At 42.5% G+C, this 22,100-nt stretch overlaps 1 protein-coding gene across 4 annotated transcripts in view; it reads right to left on the reverse strand.

Moving 5' to 3' along the window:
- PLCB4 (phospholipase C beta 4) overlaps positions 1–22,100 on the reverse strand; it is a 306,829-nt gene that overhangs the window by 81,481 nt on the left and 203,248 nt on the right. For 3 of the 4 annotated variants that reach the window (XM_066595660.1, XM_066595658.1, XM_066595659.1), the window contains 7 exons: positions 18,879–18,987; positions 18,049–18,259; positions 16,726–16,819; positions 13,497–13,576; positions 9,755–9,839; positions 9,558–9,617; positions 780–870 (listed from right to left, as the gene is read on the reverse strand). In XM_066595660.1, coding sequence (XP_066451757.1) covers positions 780–870; positions 9,558–9,617; positions 9,755–9,839; positions 13,497–13,576; positions 16,726–16,819; positions 18,049–18,259; positions 18,879–18,987 — 730 coding nt within the window. The remainder of the gene's footprint in view (positions 1–779; positions 871–9,557; positions 9,618–9,754; positions 9,840–13,496; positions 13,577–16,725; positions 16,820–18,048; positions 18,260–18,878; positions 18,988–22,100) is intronic. The other variant, XM_066595661.1, reaches the window with a different exon arrangement.

The following is a 22,100-nucleotide window of genomic DNA, read 5'->3' on the forward strand; positions in this document are numbered from 1 at the left end:
CAGTCCAGAAAGAAGTATATGAGTTAAGGCCCATTTACATGCAACGATTATTGCTCAAAATTCTATCAAACGACCACATTTGCGTGATAATTGTTACATGTAAATGCGGGCAGTTGTGCATTGTTCGTTCACTTGTCGTTTATGGCTGGTTTTGAATGGGAATTGTTCCGTCTTTTGAGCAGCTTGCTGACTTAAAGGGAGTAAATGATGCCTTGCATACACAATGAGTACATTGTTTACTTTGCTGGTAGAAGGCAATGGAATCCTGCTAGCCAGATAATCCCTCGCATAAACACACATCCACCTAAGCAAACAGCTACTGAGTTTACTTTAGCTAATAAAGGAAACAGAGATGAGTTCAAGGCATTATCTGTACTTGTAAGTTTATGCAAAAAAAAATCATTGCATGCAAAAGGGCCTTCAGAGGTGGCCGTCTATGCTTCTGACTACTTCCATTGTAGTTTATGGGAGTTATGAAATGCTGGGCTGTTATCAGAACAGCCATCATCTACAATGCAGACGCAGAAAGGCCTCCACTTTTTTGAAGTGCTGATTACGTGAAGGGGACCCCATTCTCCATAAAGGAGCAGATTCTACTTCCAGGACTTCCACCTATCAATCATTTATAGCATATATAGTGCTTCTAACATGCCATAACTGTCTCCAATGGTAATACCCTATTAAGTATTTTTTTGTGGTCCTTAGGAATGGTTGAATATGAAACTGTAGCCTTCAAATTTGGAAGAGGTAGTGCACCCCCGGTATATAAGAACACATACTTTTTTCCACTTCAGCCTTCAGACGCTTGTTTTTAATAAGAATTTTTCTCTTCAGGTCATTCGGAGAAGGTAAGGATTTCCCAGGATCCAGCTGAAAAACAGGATCAAGAAAAATACAACAAACATGCAATTAGTCTGATTGTTTCCTGGGCCTATACTGCAAGCAATAAAGAGCGATTACAAAAGTGCAAAACATGCAGGCGTGCAGAGCTCCTCATACAGTGGGAATGCAGCTGCTGCTGTCTGTACTGTAGCACACATTGCTATATACAGTATGTACAGAACTTATTGGCAAAATCACTTACTTTTTGTCACTTTTTGTGACTCTGGGTAATGCTGTAACATTTTTGATTCACAATGCCTGACTCACTCATTCCACTAACCAAATGCTTACTTGTAACGATACAAACTATTGCGAACCACATATGTCTTAACAGCCAGACTGTAAATTTTAGGCGTTTCATAGCGAAATATGAGCAGCGCTCTTTGTAGTCGCTCTGGCTAATAGGTGATGGTTTTGAATGGATATTTGAAAAAAAGTTTGCTAAACTAAAGCAAATGTCTTAAAGTGTTTTCCAAAATGTCTTAAAGGGTTTTTTATAGCTGTAGAATACTGTGAAAGAAAGAAAAAAGCCAAACTCAGTGACTCCCTGTACAATGCTGGAGAGCCAATCCCCATCGCATCAAAGGTGGAAGAAGACAGCTGTAGTTACACGCCATTCATTGTGTATGTGACCGCTCAGCCAATGACAGGCTTCATAAGTCTGGCAGAATCACCACTGAAGCCTGTGATTGGCTGTGTAATCTCGCACAATGAAAGGTGTTTAACCACAGATGGCTTCTACTGGGTTCGGTGCGCGGTAGACTGGGGCTCCAGTGCCAAACGGGGAGCTGCTGAAGAAGGTTTATATGACTTTTTTCTCTTTTTTAAAGCATTCCACAGCAATTAAATATATTTTTGAATCCTGGAAAACCCCTTTATTGTCCAATATTTATACATGAGAAAACTATTATGTAAATGGCAAACATAAAGATGTTTTCCGGGTAGAAACTATTGACAAACCCAGATCTCGGGTGATGAACTGACTGCCCGTCCTGCTGTCAGCACAGCTGTCGGATGTACATCATAGGGAATGGCAGCGGATAGGTCCTAGCTGGATTTACTCCCACTGATATTACATTTCCGGCACTTCCACCTCTGACACTGATGGAAGTGTAATAGCAGCTTCAGCTCCCATTAAATTCAATGGGAATTAAGCCAGCTTGGGGATTTCGCCGCCATCGCCTATGATGCATGTTTGGCCTTCTGCACTGTAAGCAGGCCGGGCGATCAGCTCATTGCTGGGAATCCTAAATGTCGATTAACTATTGATTACTTAAGCAGAGGATACATTATGAATCAATTTTGCCCAGAAAACCACATTAAAGGGGTATTAGTACGTAGTATATGCCCATTCAGAAAACACGTTTTTTTCTAATATAGCATACCTCCACATCCGCAAATGGTGTCCTACTACATTAATATACTACTTTGTCACAAATACAAGGCAACATTTACATTAAAGGGAACTGATTAGCAATTTCAGCAACAATATCATAGAACGGCGTCTCTTGATCTGCAGGTTCCACCAGTATCCAGCTACATATCCTGGTGTGATCCTTGACGTGGTCGCAGTTTGATGCAATTCTTTGGGTATGGACCCAGTTAAAGGGATTGATGACATTTTGTTGATGGCTTCATGGAAGTTCGTAATATTAACATAAACTGCCCATTCATCTGACCAAATGTGTGATTCAGGAGCAACATAACACTGGATAATGGCCCGAGGATTCAGTTCATTGAGGTGTAGAATGAGCAAAATTCTCAGTTCTTGGGTTGTATTTGGTTGTCCACAAACAACGGCAAAAATTCAAGGGCAAGCTATCTGGTGGGCAGGCTAGAAGTACAGCATTCCTTTGTAGCAAACAACTCTGGTTGTATTTTCTGTTAGGGCACACATTATGTGGAGACATGCCGTACCATTGCCCCTTAGGGCTCGGTCAGACGAGCGTGTGTTTTGTGCGCGCATAATGCATACTTCTAAAAGAACCGATGGGTTCCTGTAGAAGCGTTCATATGCGTAGAATTGGCAGCTCAAAACAGCGCGCACCTAAAAAAGATAGGACATAGCTGGACATTTTGCCGCAGTTTCAATTGACTCCTATGGGAGCAGGAGTTAATGGAAAATTCTGCGCAGGGAATAGCTTCCCCGCTGCTTACAGCAGGGCATTTTAAAGGTGCTTCTGGCCAGAAGCACCTTTTAAATGTCCTGTTGTTGACCACTTAGTGCTCGCAGAGATGAGGGGACTCCTGGAGGGTTCCATTAATCCCCATGGGGAGTCCCCGCATCACCGAACACTGTGACAGCACTGTTCATTGTTCAGTAACGAGGGGACTGCAGCGGGAATGAAAGAATCAGCTGTGGCAGAGGAGCGCGATGCCATTCCATAGCTGTTGCTGCCCCATTGAAAGCAATAGGATGAAGGAAACCCCTACCGGGATTTTCGGGGAAGGGCTTGAAATATAAGCCCTTCCCTGAAAATAAGCCCTAGCTGCTGGCAAAAAGTAAAAAAAATTATACATTACTTATCAGCACTGTCGGGGCTCCGGCGCGTCTTCTCCCCAACACTCTTCTGAATCATTTCTTCTGCTAAAATGATTTTCTTAGCTATAAATCGCAAACTGCGTCCATATAAACCAGTGATTCCAGCGGGTTTTCTCATATGGAGTGTTTTTGCGAGCAAAATGTAGTCGTGCAAAAAAATACTCAACATTCTCTATTTTTGTGTGCATTTGTACATCTGAGGCCCTGTAGGAGTCTATGGGGTGTGCAAATGCGCACTTGTCCCGAGCAAAATCACACACTGAACCGCGCCATTTCACAAGGTTAATCGATGACACCAGGAATTAATTAGGTTGGCCCGCCTGTTCAAACATGGCGCGCTTGTGTCCCACACCGATGTGCACAGGCTCGGCAGCTAAAAAAAGTACAGTAAGGAATGTGGCTATGCTCCAAACAGCACATGATAGCTCCCCATTCAGAGCGCAAACACGTCACGCTCCTGAGAGCATGCATACGTCGCAATATGCACCTGAAGGCTCCATCACACGGTGTGACTTATTCACGCTGACGGGTCTGTTTACATTGCCACAGGGCACAATTATCGATTAACACCGCAAAATTGCGCAGTTCAGTGCACATCTGCATTCGGGACAAGTGCCCATTTGCACCTCCCATAGAGTCCTATGGGGGCTTGGGTACACAAATGCGTACAAATTACTGCATGTTGCAAAAACGTTCCAAGCGAAAGAACCCTTGGAAGTCAATGGGTTTTAATAGATGTGGTTTGCGTGATAGATTTTGCGCCTGCACAATCGCCCATGTGAGGGAGCCCTAATAGATGAAGAAGTGCAGGCCTTTACGTGTATTAGGTGCATCTCGGCATTTGCCTGCACCTTAAAAAAAAAAGTACGCCAGATCCGACCTGACGTATAATTTATGCCAGTTTCTGAAAAATTATACATAAAGCTGTTGGTCTAGGTGGCCACACCCCCTCCCAATGGCCCTGCCCACAAAAAATTACACCCTTTTGGGGCGTAAAAGTCTTTATCTATGTTTACCAATGTGTGTAAATTCTGCACTGATAAGGGGTTGCATCACAAGGATCAGCCCTCTCCATGTACCATATCAGGGTTTATGGATGTTATAGAGAGGGGACCGTCTACGGGCCAGAATAGAGAGACTCGGTGCAATCAGCAACTCATTGGAATAATCACCATAAAATGCTACAGTAAATCAAATGAAATGCTAGATTCTCTGGAAAGTTAAACCAACTAATGGTAAGTTAGGGACGGACTAAAACTCCTCAAAGGTTGTAGCTGACATACGGTTAGAATTTGATATATGAACTAAGATCTTAGAGGCCGGCACTGTATAGTAGTCATATTTACTTAGTTCACAGACTTTTGAAAAGTTAGGTTCGGTCGCTTCATCAATTTTTGGAAAAAAGTTTGGGTCTGTCCAAATTAGTTCAAACTGGGTTTGGGGACCTAGGTTTGGGATATGGAGTTTGTATAGGTTTCTTCTTCATGATAATCACCTATAGGCCTTAGTCAGACGGGCGTTTTTTCGCGCGATTTGCGCATCGCATGTCGCATGCGCATGCGCAAATCGCGTGACCGGAGGCGAAAAATCACGGGAAAAATCTGCACCTAGCTGCGTTAATCGTCGCAGCAAAACGCCCGTCTGACCAGAGAAAAATCGCCGTGCGCATCAAAATGCGCATGAAACTTAGACTGGCCGGCGAAAAAAATGATTTTGGTGCGCACATAAAACGCAGAACGCAGATAGGCGCGATCTGCGAATCCTCGTGTCCTATAATTTTTCGCATATCCGAATAAAAAGCGGACATGTGACCGATACCATAGCGAACCATTGGTTCTATATATGCGCGAATCGCATGCGCAAATTGCGCGAAAAAACGCCCGTCTGACTAAGGCCTTATTAAATATAGTGCATACATTTATTAAAAGAAGGAGGAAGAAGAAGCAGCATGGTGGCTCAGTGGTTAGCACAGTTGCCTTGCTGGGTTCCTACATTTAAATCTGACCAAGGGCAATATTTGCATGCAGTTTGTATGTTCTCCCTGTGTTTGTGTGGGTTTCCTCCCACACTCCAAAAACATAGTAATGGGCGAATATAGATTGTGGGCCACAACTGGGATAGAAAATATCAAATCATGTTAAGTGCTGCATAATATGCATCTGCCATATAAATAAAGGTGATTACTATGAAAGTTGGGCAGAACATACAAACTCCATGCAGATGTTGTAAGATTTGAACCTTGTACCCCAACACTGCAAGACAATAGCCCTAACAGCTGAGCCAGAGAAGAACCACCAAATTCATCTGAGGTCCAGGTTCACCGTGAACCCAACTTTTAGCAAAGTTTGACCCGAAACATAGTTCAAGTGTATCGCTTCGCTCAACCCTACAGTTGGCCATGTACTGTAGACATTTTAGCCAATGCAACAGTGTAATTCGGTACTCATTGCTCCTGAAATTGGTTCCATCAGAAAACAATGATTGGGTATTCCTAAACATTTTCTTACAGGACGATAACTTACCAATTAAAGGGATCATTCAGTCTTTAAAAAATGACGGCCTCTCCTAAGAATATCAGCTGATATAAGGGGCCACAATCACTTCAATGGAACAATCCTGCAGTACTCAGAATGGCCACATAAGTCATTTTACATTCTGTATGTGAGTAGGTCATGCTTAGATATAAACATTGAAGAAGTTGCGGCCCCTTCAATCAGCTGATCAGTCAGCAGAGCCCCACTGATCAGAAAGTAGATTACATTTCTAGATATATAGATTAATGTATTATATGTGCCTATCAACTCAAAGATATATTGTAAGTACTGTATTGTTAAACATTTGGTCTATTTGCAATATTTCCAGTCACTATTACCAGACTTGGTACTTCCTACCTTCTTCTTTGTAAGTTAACAATCAAGTATGTGGAGCAGGAGATGGGATGAGAACAGGGGCAACATTTGCAACCGGGACTTTCCACCATTAAATGACATCTGGAGTACTGATGTCTTCAAAGACAAACAATGAGGTCCCTTCAGACACCGTGGCCTGTGAGCAACTACCCCTCTCCCACACAATGTAGTATTGCCCCAAGAAAATGCAAATTCTTCATTTCAACCCATGCCTAGGCTTAATGTTGTACCTCTCACTGACCCATCTACTTGCACAAATCCTGATGGCGTCAGGCTTAAAAGTCCTATTTGCATTGTATATAGAGCAAGATTCTTCAGCACATGTATAAGATTACCAAAATGACTAACCCCCCCCCCCCCCATCTCAAAACCTACATGAACATACATTTAAGCAAGACTAGGAAGTGTCAAGTCTGGTGATGGGTTCACTTCAAAGCTTTTCATAGAGATAGAGATATAGTTATTTTTACAGAAAAAAAGAAATCTTGAGGTCACAAAGAAGCAATGAATAGATACGGTGCTTTATAGTGTAAGGAATAGGTAAGCAACACAATAGAAAGCAAGTGATATTACTTCCCAGGCATACCACCCAATAAACCGGCTGGCGTAGAATAGTCACATCTTCCTCATGAAAATAATCAGTGTGGTCTAGGATGGACCTGGTTAGCACTCCATGAGAGCTGCAGACAGGCTCTGAAAAGTAGGGATACTTCAAGTTGTATTTTAGCACTTTTTATTGAGGAATATTGGGTGATATGCCCAGGTACCAGCCAAAAACTCAAGTCCAGGTCAGTGCTCAGATACCAAAATCATCAAGGTTATGCTTGAGACATGATGCAATAAAAGCAACAAGGAGTGCTTGGAACAGACACAAACAACTGACAAATATAAGACACAATTGAGAAGATCAGAATCTATAGGACAGCATCTACAGGATATGCACAAATTAACATATAACACATTTGTTTGGCCTCCCGAACGGTTGAGTGCCCATACAGCATCAATACTTGTGGGGCGTTGACGACTATTTTTTCCGACTTAACCAAACACATGAATGCCTGTTTCAGCCGAGAACATATGTGTTTTTTGGAGAGAGTAGAGAAAGTTGCAGCCAGACAGCTCCGGGAGTAGAATGAAAAGATTGGGCAGTGAATTTCAGCTTTCCCAATCCTTCTTTCCCCCCAGTATCATTTGTCGGAGGAAAGTTAGAAGGTCCCCATACAAAGACAAGAGCTGTCTGACCCTCTTGTGTTCAGATGACTTTTCACTAATGTGTATGGTGGCCTTTAGGACTGGGCTCTCAAGTCCTCCATATAATCTGTATTATAGTAGTCTCAATTACAAAGTTCTATTCTCATGGGAACTTCCCAGCACAGCATCTCTGCCTGAACATGAGACCGATCCCAATGAGATGGGCTGCCTTCTTCAGACCAAATGAACATGTCCACAGTGGTCATGCCTTGGTCATCTACAGTGTGCTTTGCCTAAATACATGTGATGTCTCAGTATTACACAAAAACATCAACTTAGAGACTGCTGTGGTCATGTGGACCACTCATGTGGTCTTCCCCAAACCCAATGGCCCTTCAAACTTTCATAACTAATGTGTTTATTTCCAATGAGTATTAAAATTTAGCTCATCCCCTATTCAAGTAAAAGTCATAAAGGCTAAATCTTGCCATTGATTCAGCCAAAACCTCTCAACTCCGATGTAAGATGAGTGTGCCTGTTGTTTCAGTGTGGAGAAGGTAAGTAAAAGGGAATAAGCCGGTGCCATACCCATCTGGTATCTCCCACTGGAACATGTGATCTCGAAATGTTGAAATTCAACATGCCCGATCCTTCTTTCCACCCAACATCTGCCACTGGGTAAGACCCTAATTACACTAGAAGGGCAATCCTACTGAAATATGCTCTCTCAGCTGATTTTCTGTGGGCGCCTCAAGACTCACGTGTGATATTGGTAGATCTAAATGACGTGACTTATGGGTGATCATTGTTTCAAAGAACTATAATGTGTCTTCAAAAATGGAGATTCTTTTTGTATTTTATGTTGTATGGAAAAAAAACACATTCTTTTTGCGTAGCACCACACGGAACCCATATATTTAGATATCACAAATCCAAATATCTTCTAAACTGGGTCTGTACTGGTTGCTCATACAACATTAAAAATTTCAAAAAGTTGTTAGAGAGAATCTGTCACCATCCTTTTGCAGTCCCCTCTGAGGGCAGCATAAGATAGCGATAGTCATCCTGATTACAGTGACACATCCGCTGTATGTATTTGTGCAGTAGTTTGGGAGAAACAGCATTTTATCAGTAGCAGCCTATACATAGAAGTAGTCCTCAATATTCATGAGCTGTAGCTAGGCTATTATTATGCATAGGTAGAGTACTGTCAATCAGCAGCTGGGGTGCGGGTGCGGCTAGCTTGCAGCTCATAAATGTTGAGAACTATTTCTCTATGTGTTTGCTATTAATAAAATGTAAGTTTCTCCCAAACTACGGCACAGATACATATAGTAGACATATCAATGTCATCATCGCGTCTTTCACTACCGTATGCAGCTCTCAGTGCAAAAATATGGTGACAGGTTCCCTTTAAACAGTTGAGTAAAACTCCGCCCCTTCCTCACTCCTCCGACAACAACATTAGAATGGTGAATATGGCCTTCTGCATGGTATACATAGTTAATATGTGCATAATCTGTTGAAAAACATGACTCTCCATAGTGTGGCATTAATTGCAGGTTAGTTTTAAACTACTCACTATATAATTGACGTACATTTTTGCTTTCGCACACTTTACCTGAATCGAATGTTTTGATAGGTTCTATTCCAACTACATGACCATCTACTTGCATCATGTTTTACATAAGCCTCATAATTTCCACAAAAACGTGTCTGTGCAACAACAAGTCACAGCGTGTAGTTTGTGCACAATCTGTATTCGAAGACTAAGGGCAGGATTGGAAGGTTACTGGATGTCTTAAGATCCGTAAAAATGGCCCATAAAGGGGCGAATCATGCCTTTAGTCTTATGGACTCGACCCAGCATCCCAAGTAAAAAAGGCTCAGATGACACAATTTAAAATACACAGAATTTATTGAACAGCATGCATCAGTATAGCCTGACACGTCAAAGCCATTTCATTCCTACTGTATGTATATCTTAAATTATTTTTGTGTCAGTAGGTGGCAGTAAAGCTCAAGGTTTTTACTTCATGAGTGAGCTGAGCATGCTTTCCTTTGCCTTGCTTGTTGAATGCAGTGACATATTCCTGTGGGAATGAACGATATTTCTCAGCTTCAAACTCTGCAAGTTTTACAATGAGGTGAACGACAGTACAAGAAAAAAAAAAAAAGACAATTTTTTACCTCGATAATCATGTTAAAAAGGCAACAGTAGATTACGTACCGGATGGGACTCCAGAGGCTGCTTCAGTAGGAGATCCCCAAATATTTCTTCGCAGTATTTGGACATCTTGTACTGTTGATATTTACTAAAATATAAGTTGTAACATAAATCACAGACAATACTGATAGAAGAAGTATTACACAACACTTAAAAGGAGACGCTTAACCCCTTTAGTGGCACGCCCGGAAAATCTCTGGGGCTTGCTGCACTGACCATGCAGTTAAACCCCGGAAGATTTCTGCGGACAGCTCTAGTGCTGAAATGCTGGCATGGACACATTTATTGTGCCACTGTACTCGTTTGCCACTACGAATTACCTCAGGAAAATTTCCCGGACTTGTTGCGCTGACATGGTAATAATAAACCTGCCACTGAAGGGGTTAAGGGGCAATAAACTCCAGTCTAAACAGCCATAAAGTAAATAGTAAGGGCATTTTAAAAACAGTTTTGCTAAGCAACTTTTTTTTATCCTTAAAGGGGGTTATACCAGAATACACTTTTATCACCTATCCAAAGTCTGATCTGTGGGCGTCCTGTGTCCCTTTCTTCTGGTCACTGCAGGGTCGCTGCACCCACCTGAAGTGATGTCAGAATGAATGTAGTGATGGTCACACATACACGGCGCCGCTCCATTCATTTTACAGGGGCTGATGGAAAAAGCAGCCCTATTGAAAATGAATGGAGTGGCACTTCATGCAATCTCTTCCACAATGCGGCATGTGCAGCGAGCAGGAGGTGGGATCCCTACTAATCAGACTTTTATCACCTGTCCTATGGCTAAGTGATAAAAGTGTATTCTGGTACATCCCCTTTAATTCTCAGTGTGACTCCCACTACACAAAACCAATTTGTAGGACTTGTTCACATCAGCATTTTTTTTCCCCATTTTGCTGTCCCAAAAGAGGAGCAGCAAAGGGGTAAAAAAAAGTTTTATCCAACTTTGTATTGCTTTTAGTGGGATTTTCTGAGCTTCTGATATACTCAATTCTGTTCTGTCTGCTTTTTGTTTTGTTTTTTTCATTGCTTATAGTCAATGGGTGATAGAACTGAACAGAAAGACTTTCGCCCGGTTCTGCTTTAGTTGTCTGTTTATTGGATCTGGCTTTTTTTTATGAGCATGCACAGAACCGAAAGGCAAAATAGATGTAAATGGAACAAAATAGAAACAAAATGACAAAAATTGTCTGTGTTTTTGACAGATCTGTCTACCAGATCCATTAAAAAGGGTTCTGTTTGAATCCATTTTAATTCCGTTTTGCCGTCCGTTTAATTTAAAAACAAAAAAACGACCTGTTAAAAACAAAGAAAAAAGCTGATGTGAACGAGTCTTAGAGGGCTTGTACCAAAATTTCAAGTTATCCACTATCCACAGAATAGGAAATAACTTGTTGATCTGCAGAGACCCCTGCTGACCTGAAGAACGGGGGTGCATGTCCCCCATCCTTCTCACTGTGGGGTTACTAAACCCAACAGTAGGGGGGGGGGGAGGCTGAATGAAGTGCTGCTCGCACGAGCGCACTACTGCTCTATTCACTTTCAATGCCACTGCGGAGACACACGAGTGGATGCCACTTGGCTATTACCGTCGGCCCCATTGAAATGAATGGAGCGTTGACAGCGCATGCTTGGCCAGCGCTCCATCCACAGTGATGTCACTGCAAGGGGAGAATCGACTCCGCAATGACAGGCAGATTGGGACACGGGAGTCCTGTTCTCAACCTCGGCAGGAGTCTCAGAGATGAGACCCTCACCGATCAGCAAGTTATCTCACATTCTGTGGATCGGGGATAACTTGTAATTGTTGTATAACCACTTTAACATGAGCGGGGGAAGGTTAATGACAACTCATCTCAGCATATTTCTAGCTGGATGTAGGTGACGTCTTTCAAGACCATGAAGGGTGGAAAATAGGAGGGCCTGTAGGAAGAAAAATACTCCTATCTGTTTGAAACAGAGGAAGGTGAAAACGGCCTCACATTGCCGATCTTGTAAATCTGTTTTGATTAAAAGAAGGATCCGATCGCAGCACGAGGGGGGGGGGGGTGAATAATACTCCGCTGTGTGCCAAGAGCTGATCATCCTTTTCAAGATATACGGGACAGAGAATCTCCCGAACACTATGTGAAAGCAGACTATTCCACAGCTACACTGACTTTACAGTACAAAATCCATTTCAAAGCTGAGGATTTAGCCTTTCTCCTCCACTTGGAGAAGATACCCTCTTGACCCCACTTTCCTCACTACCTAAGTTTTCGGTGCCCCTTGCTGGTATTTTTGCATGCTTTCCTTACTCAGGGCATCCTGCTTATGAACTGGCACTCAGAATTGTACTGCACATTCCAGATAAGGACTCACTTAATGCTTTTAAGCATTAAAGCGATCCTCCAATCAGGAGTTCAGAATTGCTATCTTTGTCAGGGGGTGATTAGCTGACATTTATTTTTGCTTAGATCTTGTTCCTTGGCTACTTTTTGGCTCAGCTCCATTAAGGACAGAGCTGTGATCTATGACTATAGTATAGCTGTAGTGCTTGATCTGAAGTAGTCTGAGACACACCCCCGGTCGCATCATTGGTTCAAGCTGCAGAGGAGGCATTCTGAAGCAATGATGAGATCGGGGGTGTGTCTCAGACTACTTCAAATTAAGAACTGTAGCTAAACTACAGTCATAGATCATAGCTCTGGCTAAAAAGCAGCATAGGAGCAAGATCTGAGTGAAAAGAATCAAAAGGTAATTATCCCACAGAGGTATTGACTTACATATTAATTTTCACCTTCTGACTGGAGGGTTGCTTAAAGTTTAAAAGATTGGTACAGGGCTTAACCCTTTCCAATCCACTGTCTGACGTCTGAAGACATTCTGATTGAAGCCTGTACAGCTCCGATGTCAGAAGACGTCCGGCAGGGTATTCTTACTGTATATTACTGTCTGCTCTGTTGTTGGGGGCCTCTCCAGCATGTCCCATACCGCAGTACTGGCTCTAGCCAGCAGACGGCGCCATTGTTTAATGGCAGAAAGAGAAAGCCCCCTAGGAAACCCTGAATCCAAAATTGGATTACAAAGGGTTAATAGGCAAAAATCCATAGCTTCCTGGAGACCTTCATAAGGCCCCAAGTTACCATGGCAAATAAATGCTACCTGGCAAGCTCTTCACAGAGGGGCCATTTGGTAAATCAAGAAAGACCTTTACCCAGTATATATTATGTGACCAACAACTTGAGAATGAGCGGGAAAAAGCCAGGACATCGAGGGCTATAGAGACCTTGGAACAGCATGAGGCCCAAATTGAAAATGAGAGAGAAAGAGCCAGGACATCAAGGGCATCAGAAACCGTGAGGCACGACTTCAAGTATTGCAGAAAATAGCCAGGACATCAAGGGCTGCAGAGACTTCACAACAGCATGAGGCCAGGACATCAAGAGATACCCAGGCAATGCCGGGTATATAAGCTAGTAATATTCTAATACAATCATTAACTCCGTTATACCCTAGACCACCAAGAAAGAAGGCACTACCCGACACCAGTTTATAACATTAATCCCTCTGCTTCCTTATTAACATTTTGTTCTATTTTCTGTTATCTAAAACATGGGGGTGCCTTATAGTCAGGGGTGTTGTATAATCTGAATAGTCTGATTTTTGGGTTATAAATTGGGACACAATGAAATACTGCAAAAAATTAGCTTTACAAAACACATAAAAAATACACACAATTACCGACTGAGAAAATAAATGCGAGTACCTGCAATGATTCTCAAATGACAGGATTACAGGATATTCCGATGTGACAAACGCAGTCTCCTTGATGGCTTGTATTACGTCCTTTAAAAGATAGCAGACAATGAGGATTTTTAATGAGATTTTAATGACAAAATGATTGCAGCAGGTTATTATGCTGAGAACTCTACCGGGCAGTCTCTGTTACATATCCAGAGTACAGATCCAGCGCCACAATAAAACGATACGGTATGTAATAAAATTATATTATACTGGCAGTGACAAAGTCAATTCTAAAAACACACACGGGGGTTATTTACTAATCAGTGACATGTTGATTTATTTGCTAATATTGCGTTTAGCGTTGACGATTGCAATGAATCACAGAATCTTCCATGTTTCGGCTTAATACGAACATCTGCTGGTTTTAGATAGACATCCACAGTCATAAATCAAAATCAATAACGCCATCTGTCTACGGTCTCGTGCACATGGCAAAGCCATGTGCAAGGACTAAGCTGGGTGGTACACAGAGTCCTGATGGGTATGTATTACAGAGCCAAAGGCACTGCTTGTGCTTCTGTAAGGTGTCTCTACATGGCATTGGATTCTACCCTGTTTGGGAGAACCAACCCCATAATGGGGCATCCAATGTAACGCAACATGTTTTCTCACGGATCTATATGGAGTAGAGGGAGAAAACCTCAAAGAGACTCCATATCAAACACAAGGCAAACAAAAGTCCAGCATTGACCTACAGATTGGTAGGAGGGCCAGATTACGGTTTTATACATGAAGTATACGTAATAAGTTTTAAGGGAAACACTATGTGCCTTGAGCGAAGGGAAAAAACACATGAGCGTATGTGTAGCCATGTTCACCGCTACAGAGCGTAGTCACGCATGAACTGGGTGTTTTTCAAACTCCGAGCCATAGCACACGAGTTTGAATTAAGAAGTGGAAAGATAGGTCCTATGTGTGGGAAAGATAGGGCCAGTCTTATCCTTTCAAGTCCGTACAATTAACACCACTAGTGAAAATGAAATCAATGGTTTTGTTTGGTCCCACATAACGGGACAGAATTACGCCCGTGTGTTTAAGCCCTAGAGATTTACTTAAGGAATACAGTGGAATAAGGCAATCGCTTTGCCCATCGATTAACAAGCTCTGCACAGCAGCACTTTTTGGAGATGGATTCCCCTTGTACGGATGCCAGAGAGCTCTGTGTGATCTGAGGAAGGGGAATACGTCCACAAAACATGTTATTGCACAGAGATGGTTATTAAACCATTGCAAATTCGACTTCTTGGTTTGCTGAATTCCTGGAAACTTGGTCGGTGGGCAAAATCTATTGTTTTTCCACTGAATGCTATACGTTTATTGGATCATTAATCATCGAGAGGGACACCATGACATACGGCTCAACCTGGAAGAACCCACAGAGCTGTCTTTATAGAACCAGCAAAGGCGAGCATTACAGCTCTCACTCCAATATATGTACTACATCTACTAGTACAGCTGATTTGCCCTATGAGGCATCCATGTTCGTTCTTTTGCAGTGCTGCCCATAGCTTAGATAACGCCCCGTGCAAAAAAGTTTTGGTGCCCACCCACCATAAAGAAAGTATAATATACAGTATATTGCACTGATATGATGTTTGCTTGTATTCTGCCTGCGTAGAAAGTAGCAAGATAGCTGCATAGCCACACCAGAACAGCTCAGTGAATAAATACTGGACCAGATCCAAGCTCATAACATAAATACGGCACCAGAACCAAGCTCAGTACTTAAATACCGCTCCAGAACCAAGCTTATAACAAAAACTAAGTGAATGTGTTGTGTGGGCGCTGATAGGCTGAGGGCGACCACCTCCAGCCTACATCTGCTTGGTGCCCCCTCTACAACCAAGTGGCCTGCACCAAGTGCGACCGCATGGATCACCTGTAGTTAAGGCCGGCCATGTTCTATTCTGATAGATATTCCTGACCTACGCAAATGTGTCTGTTGATCCTTTTAAATCAGTATCTTGAAAACTGTCCAAAAACATATATATTTCTATTTTCGCAGTTATCAAGGATTAAAGTCAGGAAGGGTAAAGCTGGCATGAAAACTTCGCACCAATTTCCAAACGCTCAAAATATTATACCATCTCAGTCTCTTTTCCTGTGTTTTTAACCCTAGCTATTACTGTAACGTGTCTGTACTTGCTATGCCCAATGAAAAGTCACTTGACTTGGCTCTGTTCTAATATATGTTGATAAATATAAATATTAAGTGTCAGCCACACCGGGAGACCAAACTCATGGCTTACCGGCAGTTGTGCCAAATGTTAACTTTTAAAATCAAGTTTAAATGCAGTAAATGAACATTCTTGCATCTTTTCTCTCTGTCTTCACTGCTGATTCTGTAGTGTTCACGTATTATAGTGCTTCTAAATCTCCGTGAGGGTACGCTCACACAGGGTGGAAACACTGCAGAACGTCCACTGCAAATTCAGAAGCATTTCCGCATAAACACCCACATCCACACCGTAGGTTAGTCAGCAGCAGCGGGTAGCTAGATGGCGCCCCATCACACATGTGCACTCCGGCACAGGCCCCTGGCAGCCTCTAGTGAGCGCTAGCCCGCTGCTCAGGTGATTGCCCTTACCTGATCAGCGGCTCGGCGCTCACTGAAGGCTGCTGGCTGACATGTGACGGGGCGCAATGTATTGCCAGCTGGGGGGAAATCTGTAGCTGCTAAAATCAGCTCATTCCTGGTCAAAATCAACCCCAATGATGTGGATTTTGATCTTTTTTTTTAATACGGAAATTCCATAGGATTTCCGCTATGTGTGATTCTTTTATATGGACCATTGGTCCGTGAAAAAAAATCACTTGTTTGAAGAGCCCTATTGATTCTCACGGGTCCAAGTTCTGTTTAGGTTTACTCAGTTACAAATTCGGACAGAACTCGCCCATGTGAATTAGGCTTAATGTGGTTTGAGTGTTATAGTCTGGATAGTCAATTGTCAATATGCAAGCTGTGGGATATCAAGACATGCTAGGACTTGTAGTACCGCTAACGCTTGAAAACAACTGTTCAAGATGCTCTAATGACCGACTGATCATTTTACACAAGTCAATGAAATAAGGAGTTGTTTTCAAGTATATTGTTAATTCCTGAAGTATCAATCATATAGGAGTGAATGGCTTGAAATGTAAAGATATTTCATACAGATGGTAAGTGGATCCATATGTAACACTAATAATACCTTAAAGAGGATATCTGTACACATGGCCTTCCCATGTGTTATGATAGGCTCCTGGTCTTCACCTTTTCCATCCCAGCAATCCAGTTCAACACACCTTCATAAAAAAATAAAATAAATTTAAAATAGAACTATAATATAAATCTTCATTCCCCATTAAAAATCGTTGTTTCCTCCACACTTGAAACAAATAATAAGTGATTAAGTGGCTACGATCTTTCTTTGAGACACTACAATGGATTAGAATAAAATGAGGATGATGATAAAGGCAATCCACGGAGCTCCACAAGTTACAACTAGCGGGTGACACTAATGCTGGCCATATATAATAGACAGGATCATATACACTAAACAGCTGTCCACTTTTTACAATAGTGAGAATGCAATTATCCCACCTCCAGGGGAACAAAAAATGGGTATGATGAGATCCAATATGCATGACTCAATTTTCGGGTTCAGCCAAACTGAATGTGTATGGTGAGCATATAAATCAGATTGGTGATTCACCAGGATTGGTGATTCACAAGGAACTTCAACTCAGGATCATATATATATATATATATATATATATATATATATATATATATATATATATATATATATATACAGTATATATTGAATATATGTAGAGATAGAAAACCAACATGCATGACTCAACTTGCTCTTTCAAGTTCGGAAAAATTGAATGTGTAATAATTTTGGCTGAACTGGAAAGGCCTATGTTGTCTGCCATCAGGGAAAGTGGAGTCATGCATGTTGGATCTCAACATACCATATATATATGGTCCTGGGTTGAAGATCCCTGAAGACAACCAATCTGAGAAGAATCATAATCTTCATGTTGTGTGTTAAGAAATGTCCATGGAATCTAGTTGTCAGAGGTCCAAAGTTGTAAGCCATATAACCCTCTTATTCAAGTAAATTAAGTAAAACTTTTAAAAACTTCTAATAATTATCCCTCATGCATTCAGTCCATGAGACATAGCATGGGTGCATGGAAAAAACCTATGTATGTCAGTTAGAGATGAGCGAGCATGCTCGTTTAAGCCTGATGCTCGATCGAGCATTGATATTTTTGAGTAACTGATTACTCGACCGAGCGCCATGCGGGAGGAGGTGGCGGGGAGAGAGAGAGTGAGAGAGAGAGATCTGTCTCTCTCTCTTCCCCCCACCCCCCTCCCCGCATGGCGCTCGGTGGAGTAATCAGTTACTCAAAAATATCAATGCTCGATTGAGCATCAGGCTTAAATGAGCATGCTCGCTCATCTCTAATGTCAGTTTTTATTATACTGGCACTCTATATAAAGGAAAAATATATATATCAACCTGCATCCAGCTAGAAGGACCTGTCTGTACATCTCAACTGAAGATCTGCCTCCAAACTGTCTCCCGGTAAGGTATGTATTATGGGAGGAGCTAATAAAATAGTGCGCAAGAGGGTGTTCCATCTCCTGGTATAGTTCCAAGCGGTCTAAAAAGACTGGTGCGTTCTCATCAGACATCAAGTATCTACAAAATCCATCACTTGATATGCGGCCTGAAAAAAAAAAAGAGGAAAAGTTGAAGAATCATCCTTGTTCTTTACTGGATAGGAATCTTTGTTATAGCGTATTGGGACAGCCGCACGTAATTTAGCAGAACCATCTCTTTCTGGCCACATGTAGCCTAATTTTGCATGGGACATAGGATCATTGAATGGTAGAGTTGGAAGGGACCTCCAGGGTCATCTGGTCAAACCCCCTACTCCGTGCAGGATCACTAAATCATCCCAGACAGATATTTGTCCTGCCTTTGGACAAGGAGGAGAGGAAAAGGTCATAGTAATTGAGATTAAGATCGCATTGTGAGCAGCAGTGATTTAGACCTTGGGCTTCCTCTTCTAGGTCACAGTGTCAATGCTAAGTCAGATTTTCAATATATGGTTTGTTACTGGTCTATCTGGCGAGTCTAGATTACATTTGGATCTCCATTTTTATAGATGAGATGAGTATAAATGAAGCTTTAGTTCTACGAGTCTGGACAGGTAATCAGGAAACCCATATGGATTATAAATTGCTCTATCAACCGTTGGGGCGAAAGGTCTACACTATTTATGCCTTTGGACATGTGTAAAATAATTAGACCTCTGATATCGCCCTGCGTACAGACTGCCCTACCTCTTCTCTTCAGCTCTTCATCGGGTTCATACATCTCTATGATCTGCATGGCCCGCTTTGGGTCAAAGAACGGGAACAAGATTTCATTGAGCCGTGGGTCTCTTTGACTCTACGTATATAAGGAAAAAGAATTAAACGATGTGCTGATTAATGAGTGCTCTTCACAGTGCTGTACATACCTGTTGAGTGCGGTAAGTAAACAGTACGTAGATGGTTCTATACAATTGTTTTAATGATTAAGTCACGTTACATGTAACATGCAAGCAGTGCTAAGAATATGTGACCATGAAACTTCTAAACAAATAGTTCAAATTTATTTCAAATGTGAATAAATATATATTAAAGGGGGTTTTCAGCTTTAAAAAAAATCGGAACCCTATCCTCAGGATACAGCAGGATAGCCGATTGGCAGGGGTCCATCGCCCGCAACCTCCACCAATCAATGCTGTCATAGTGTAAGGAGCAATAAGCAGATATCTCCGTACTTTGTGCAGTGATCTGGTATGGAAATATAGTGAATGGGGCTAAGCTACATTGCTACACATACTTGAGTTAGGATTGGAAGGGATGCTGGATGGAAAAACTAATGGCAGCCATCATTGTACTCATAGATGTTGTCCTGCGCGAAAAGTATGTGATTCTATGCTGTACTGTTAGGTCCATTTACATACCCTGCTGTCCCTCTCCCACCTCTCTGTGATTTTAAAGGAAACCTGTCATAAAATATGCTACCCCTAAACTGCCTGCCATACAGGAGGGTGATAGCTTTCTGGAATAGGCCTTGGACCATAACAGAAAATATAAAGTAGCCCACTATGTATGAAAAGTCATGTGTGCGCCCCGGAGTCCTCCAGAGTCGTTGGCATTATGGGTGGGCAAGACCGACCAGGACTGCATGAGTCCGCAGCACACTGGGACCGCCCCCATGACTCTTCACAGACAGCAGTGCTACTTTACAACTTTATTCTTTACTTTATTCAAGTCAATTTCAGATATCCTTAGAAACCTTTTACCATCCTGTATAACACAATGATGGCGATTCAGTTTGTTCATTAAGTTTTTACTGTAAAAATGGAATTCTATTCATGAATGTAGAAGACCAAGATGAAGAATATTAACGTAACCTATTCATTTGCTACTGTATCGCTGAGAATTGTGGAAGTACAGATAAAAATGTAATTATACTTTAAAGAGAAATACACAAATTCAATATGAAACAACACATGTTCCTCCACCGTGGGCTTCTACAGGAGATAATTAAGTCTGGCTCTATTCCTAAATGACTCCAGTAACTCAATCAACAGCGGTTTAAGACAAGTGCGTGAAAGGCAGAATGATCCTGAAACAACGGAACTGCAATCTCAGAATGTTGCCTGATAACAATAGAGTTCTTCATATACTGCAATCAAGGAGGATATTCCAGTCTTACCTCCGCCTTACCCCCCAGGAAGCCCTCACCACACTACTTCCCACCCATTAGGTGCCTCTTACAAATAGGTGTATTGTGCATTGCCAGGCTTAATGCCATATCGGCAGGTGAGAAGGTCCAAAAGAGCACCAACTAAAAAAGGAAAAGTCTTTTTTCATGACCTAACTGGGAGCTGGAAAATGTGATTCCGAGGTCAGGAATCTTGAGGGTTTCTAAATGAATTGGGTTTTGGAAGGGATCCCATAGTCAGGATCCAAGCCGTGTCTTGGCAATGTGTCCTTATTATGGGGATTACCTTATTTTGTGCCTTGTCTCTGTTTTTTAGTGAACGAATAAGAGAAACCGAAATAGATGAAAAACCCGAAATGATGCATTATTTTTATACGGTACAGGGAAAGGATCGTTAGCAGGGGAATGTGTGAAAATACAAACACCCCTAATTCATGCAAACACTGCAGGGTGTAAGGCGCCTTACGGGCCACCCGATTCTTGCTTTCATGTGCGAACGAGTGGGTGACGTCACGCTTATCTTCTTTGCTCTCACGCTGCCTTTTTAGGCCTTAGTCACACGGGCGTTTTTTCACGCGATTTGCGGACCGCATGACGGATGCGCATCCGCAAATCGCGTGACCGGTGCGCGCAAGTCGCCCGCAAATCGCCCAAAAATCTGCTCCTAGCCGCGTTTCATTAGAAACGGGCCGGAGCTGTCCAGCGCATTGCATTCAATGGAGACGGCAATAGAGCCGGCTCCATTTAAAGCAATGCGCTGCGGGCGAGCCCGGGATGAATTGTCGGGAAGGGCTTAAATATATAAGCCCTTCCCTGCAATTCATCCTAAAATGTGTAAAAATAAAAAATATATATATACTCACCTTCTCCCGGCAGCCGGAGCTCCGCGCGGCCGTCCTGCAGTGGGTGTGAAGGGGGTGTGAGTCAGACCTGCCCCCTGATTGGCTCAGAGCTGAGCCAATCAGAGGCATGTCTCACTCACACCCATTCATGAATTCATGAATGGATGTGAGTCAGACCCGCCCCTGATTGGCTCAGCGCTGAGAGGCAGCAGTCACTCACCCATTCATGAATTCATGAATGGGTGTGTGAGTGAAACCTGCCTCTGATTGGTCAGGGCTGTGACCAATCAGAAGCAGATCATTCAGCAGGCGGGGATTTTAAAGCCCCGCCGGCTGAATAGTGCCGAGAAGCAGTTCAGGAGAACTGACAGCGGCCGCGGCTGGACTCCGGCTGCAGCGGAAAGGTGAGTATACAATTTTTTTTTATTTTAACACATTTTAGGATGAATTGCAGGGAAGGGCTTATATATTTAAGCCCTTCCCGACAATTCACCCCGCGCACGCCGGCAGCCCATTGCTTTCAATGGAGCGGCTGTATTGCCAGCTCCATTGAATTCAATGGGCAAACATCGTTCTTCTCTGCCACAGCTGTTACAGCTGTGGCAGAGAAGAATGATTTGTCTTCTATATGTTCTCAATGGGGTCGGCGCTGCAGCCGCCGGCCCCATTGAGCGCATATAGAGAAGAGAACAGGAATCGCAGATCGCAGATAGGTGCGATCTGCGATTTCTGTTCTATAATTTATCGGACGAGCGCATAAAAAGCGCTCATGTGTCCGATACCATTGCTAAGCAATGGTTTTATAAAATCGCCGGATGCATGCGCATGCGCAAATCGCGGCAAAAAACGCCCGTCTGACTAAGGCCTTAGACAGGCAGATACATCATTGACTCGTTCAACGAATGTGAAAGATTGAACGAGCGATGTTTAAAGGGAGGGAGA

This window comes from Eleutherodactylus coqui, chromosome 3 (assembly GCF_035609145.1).
Source record: "Eleutherodactylus coqui strain aEleCoq1 chromosome 3, aEleCoq1.hap1, whole genome shotgun sequence".
Taxonomy (NCBI): Eukaryota; Metazoa; Chordata; class Amphibia; order Anura; family Eleutherodactylidae; genus Eleutherodactylus; species Eleutherodactylus coqui.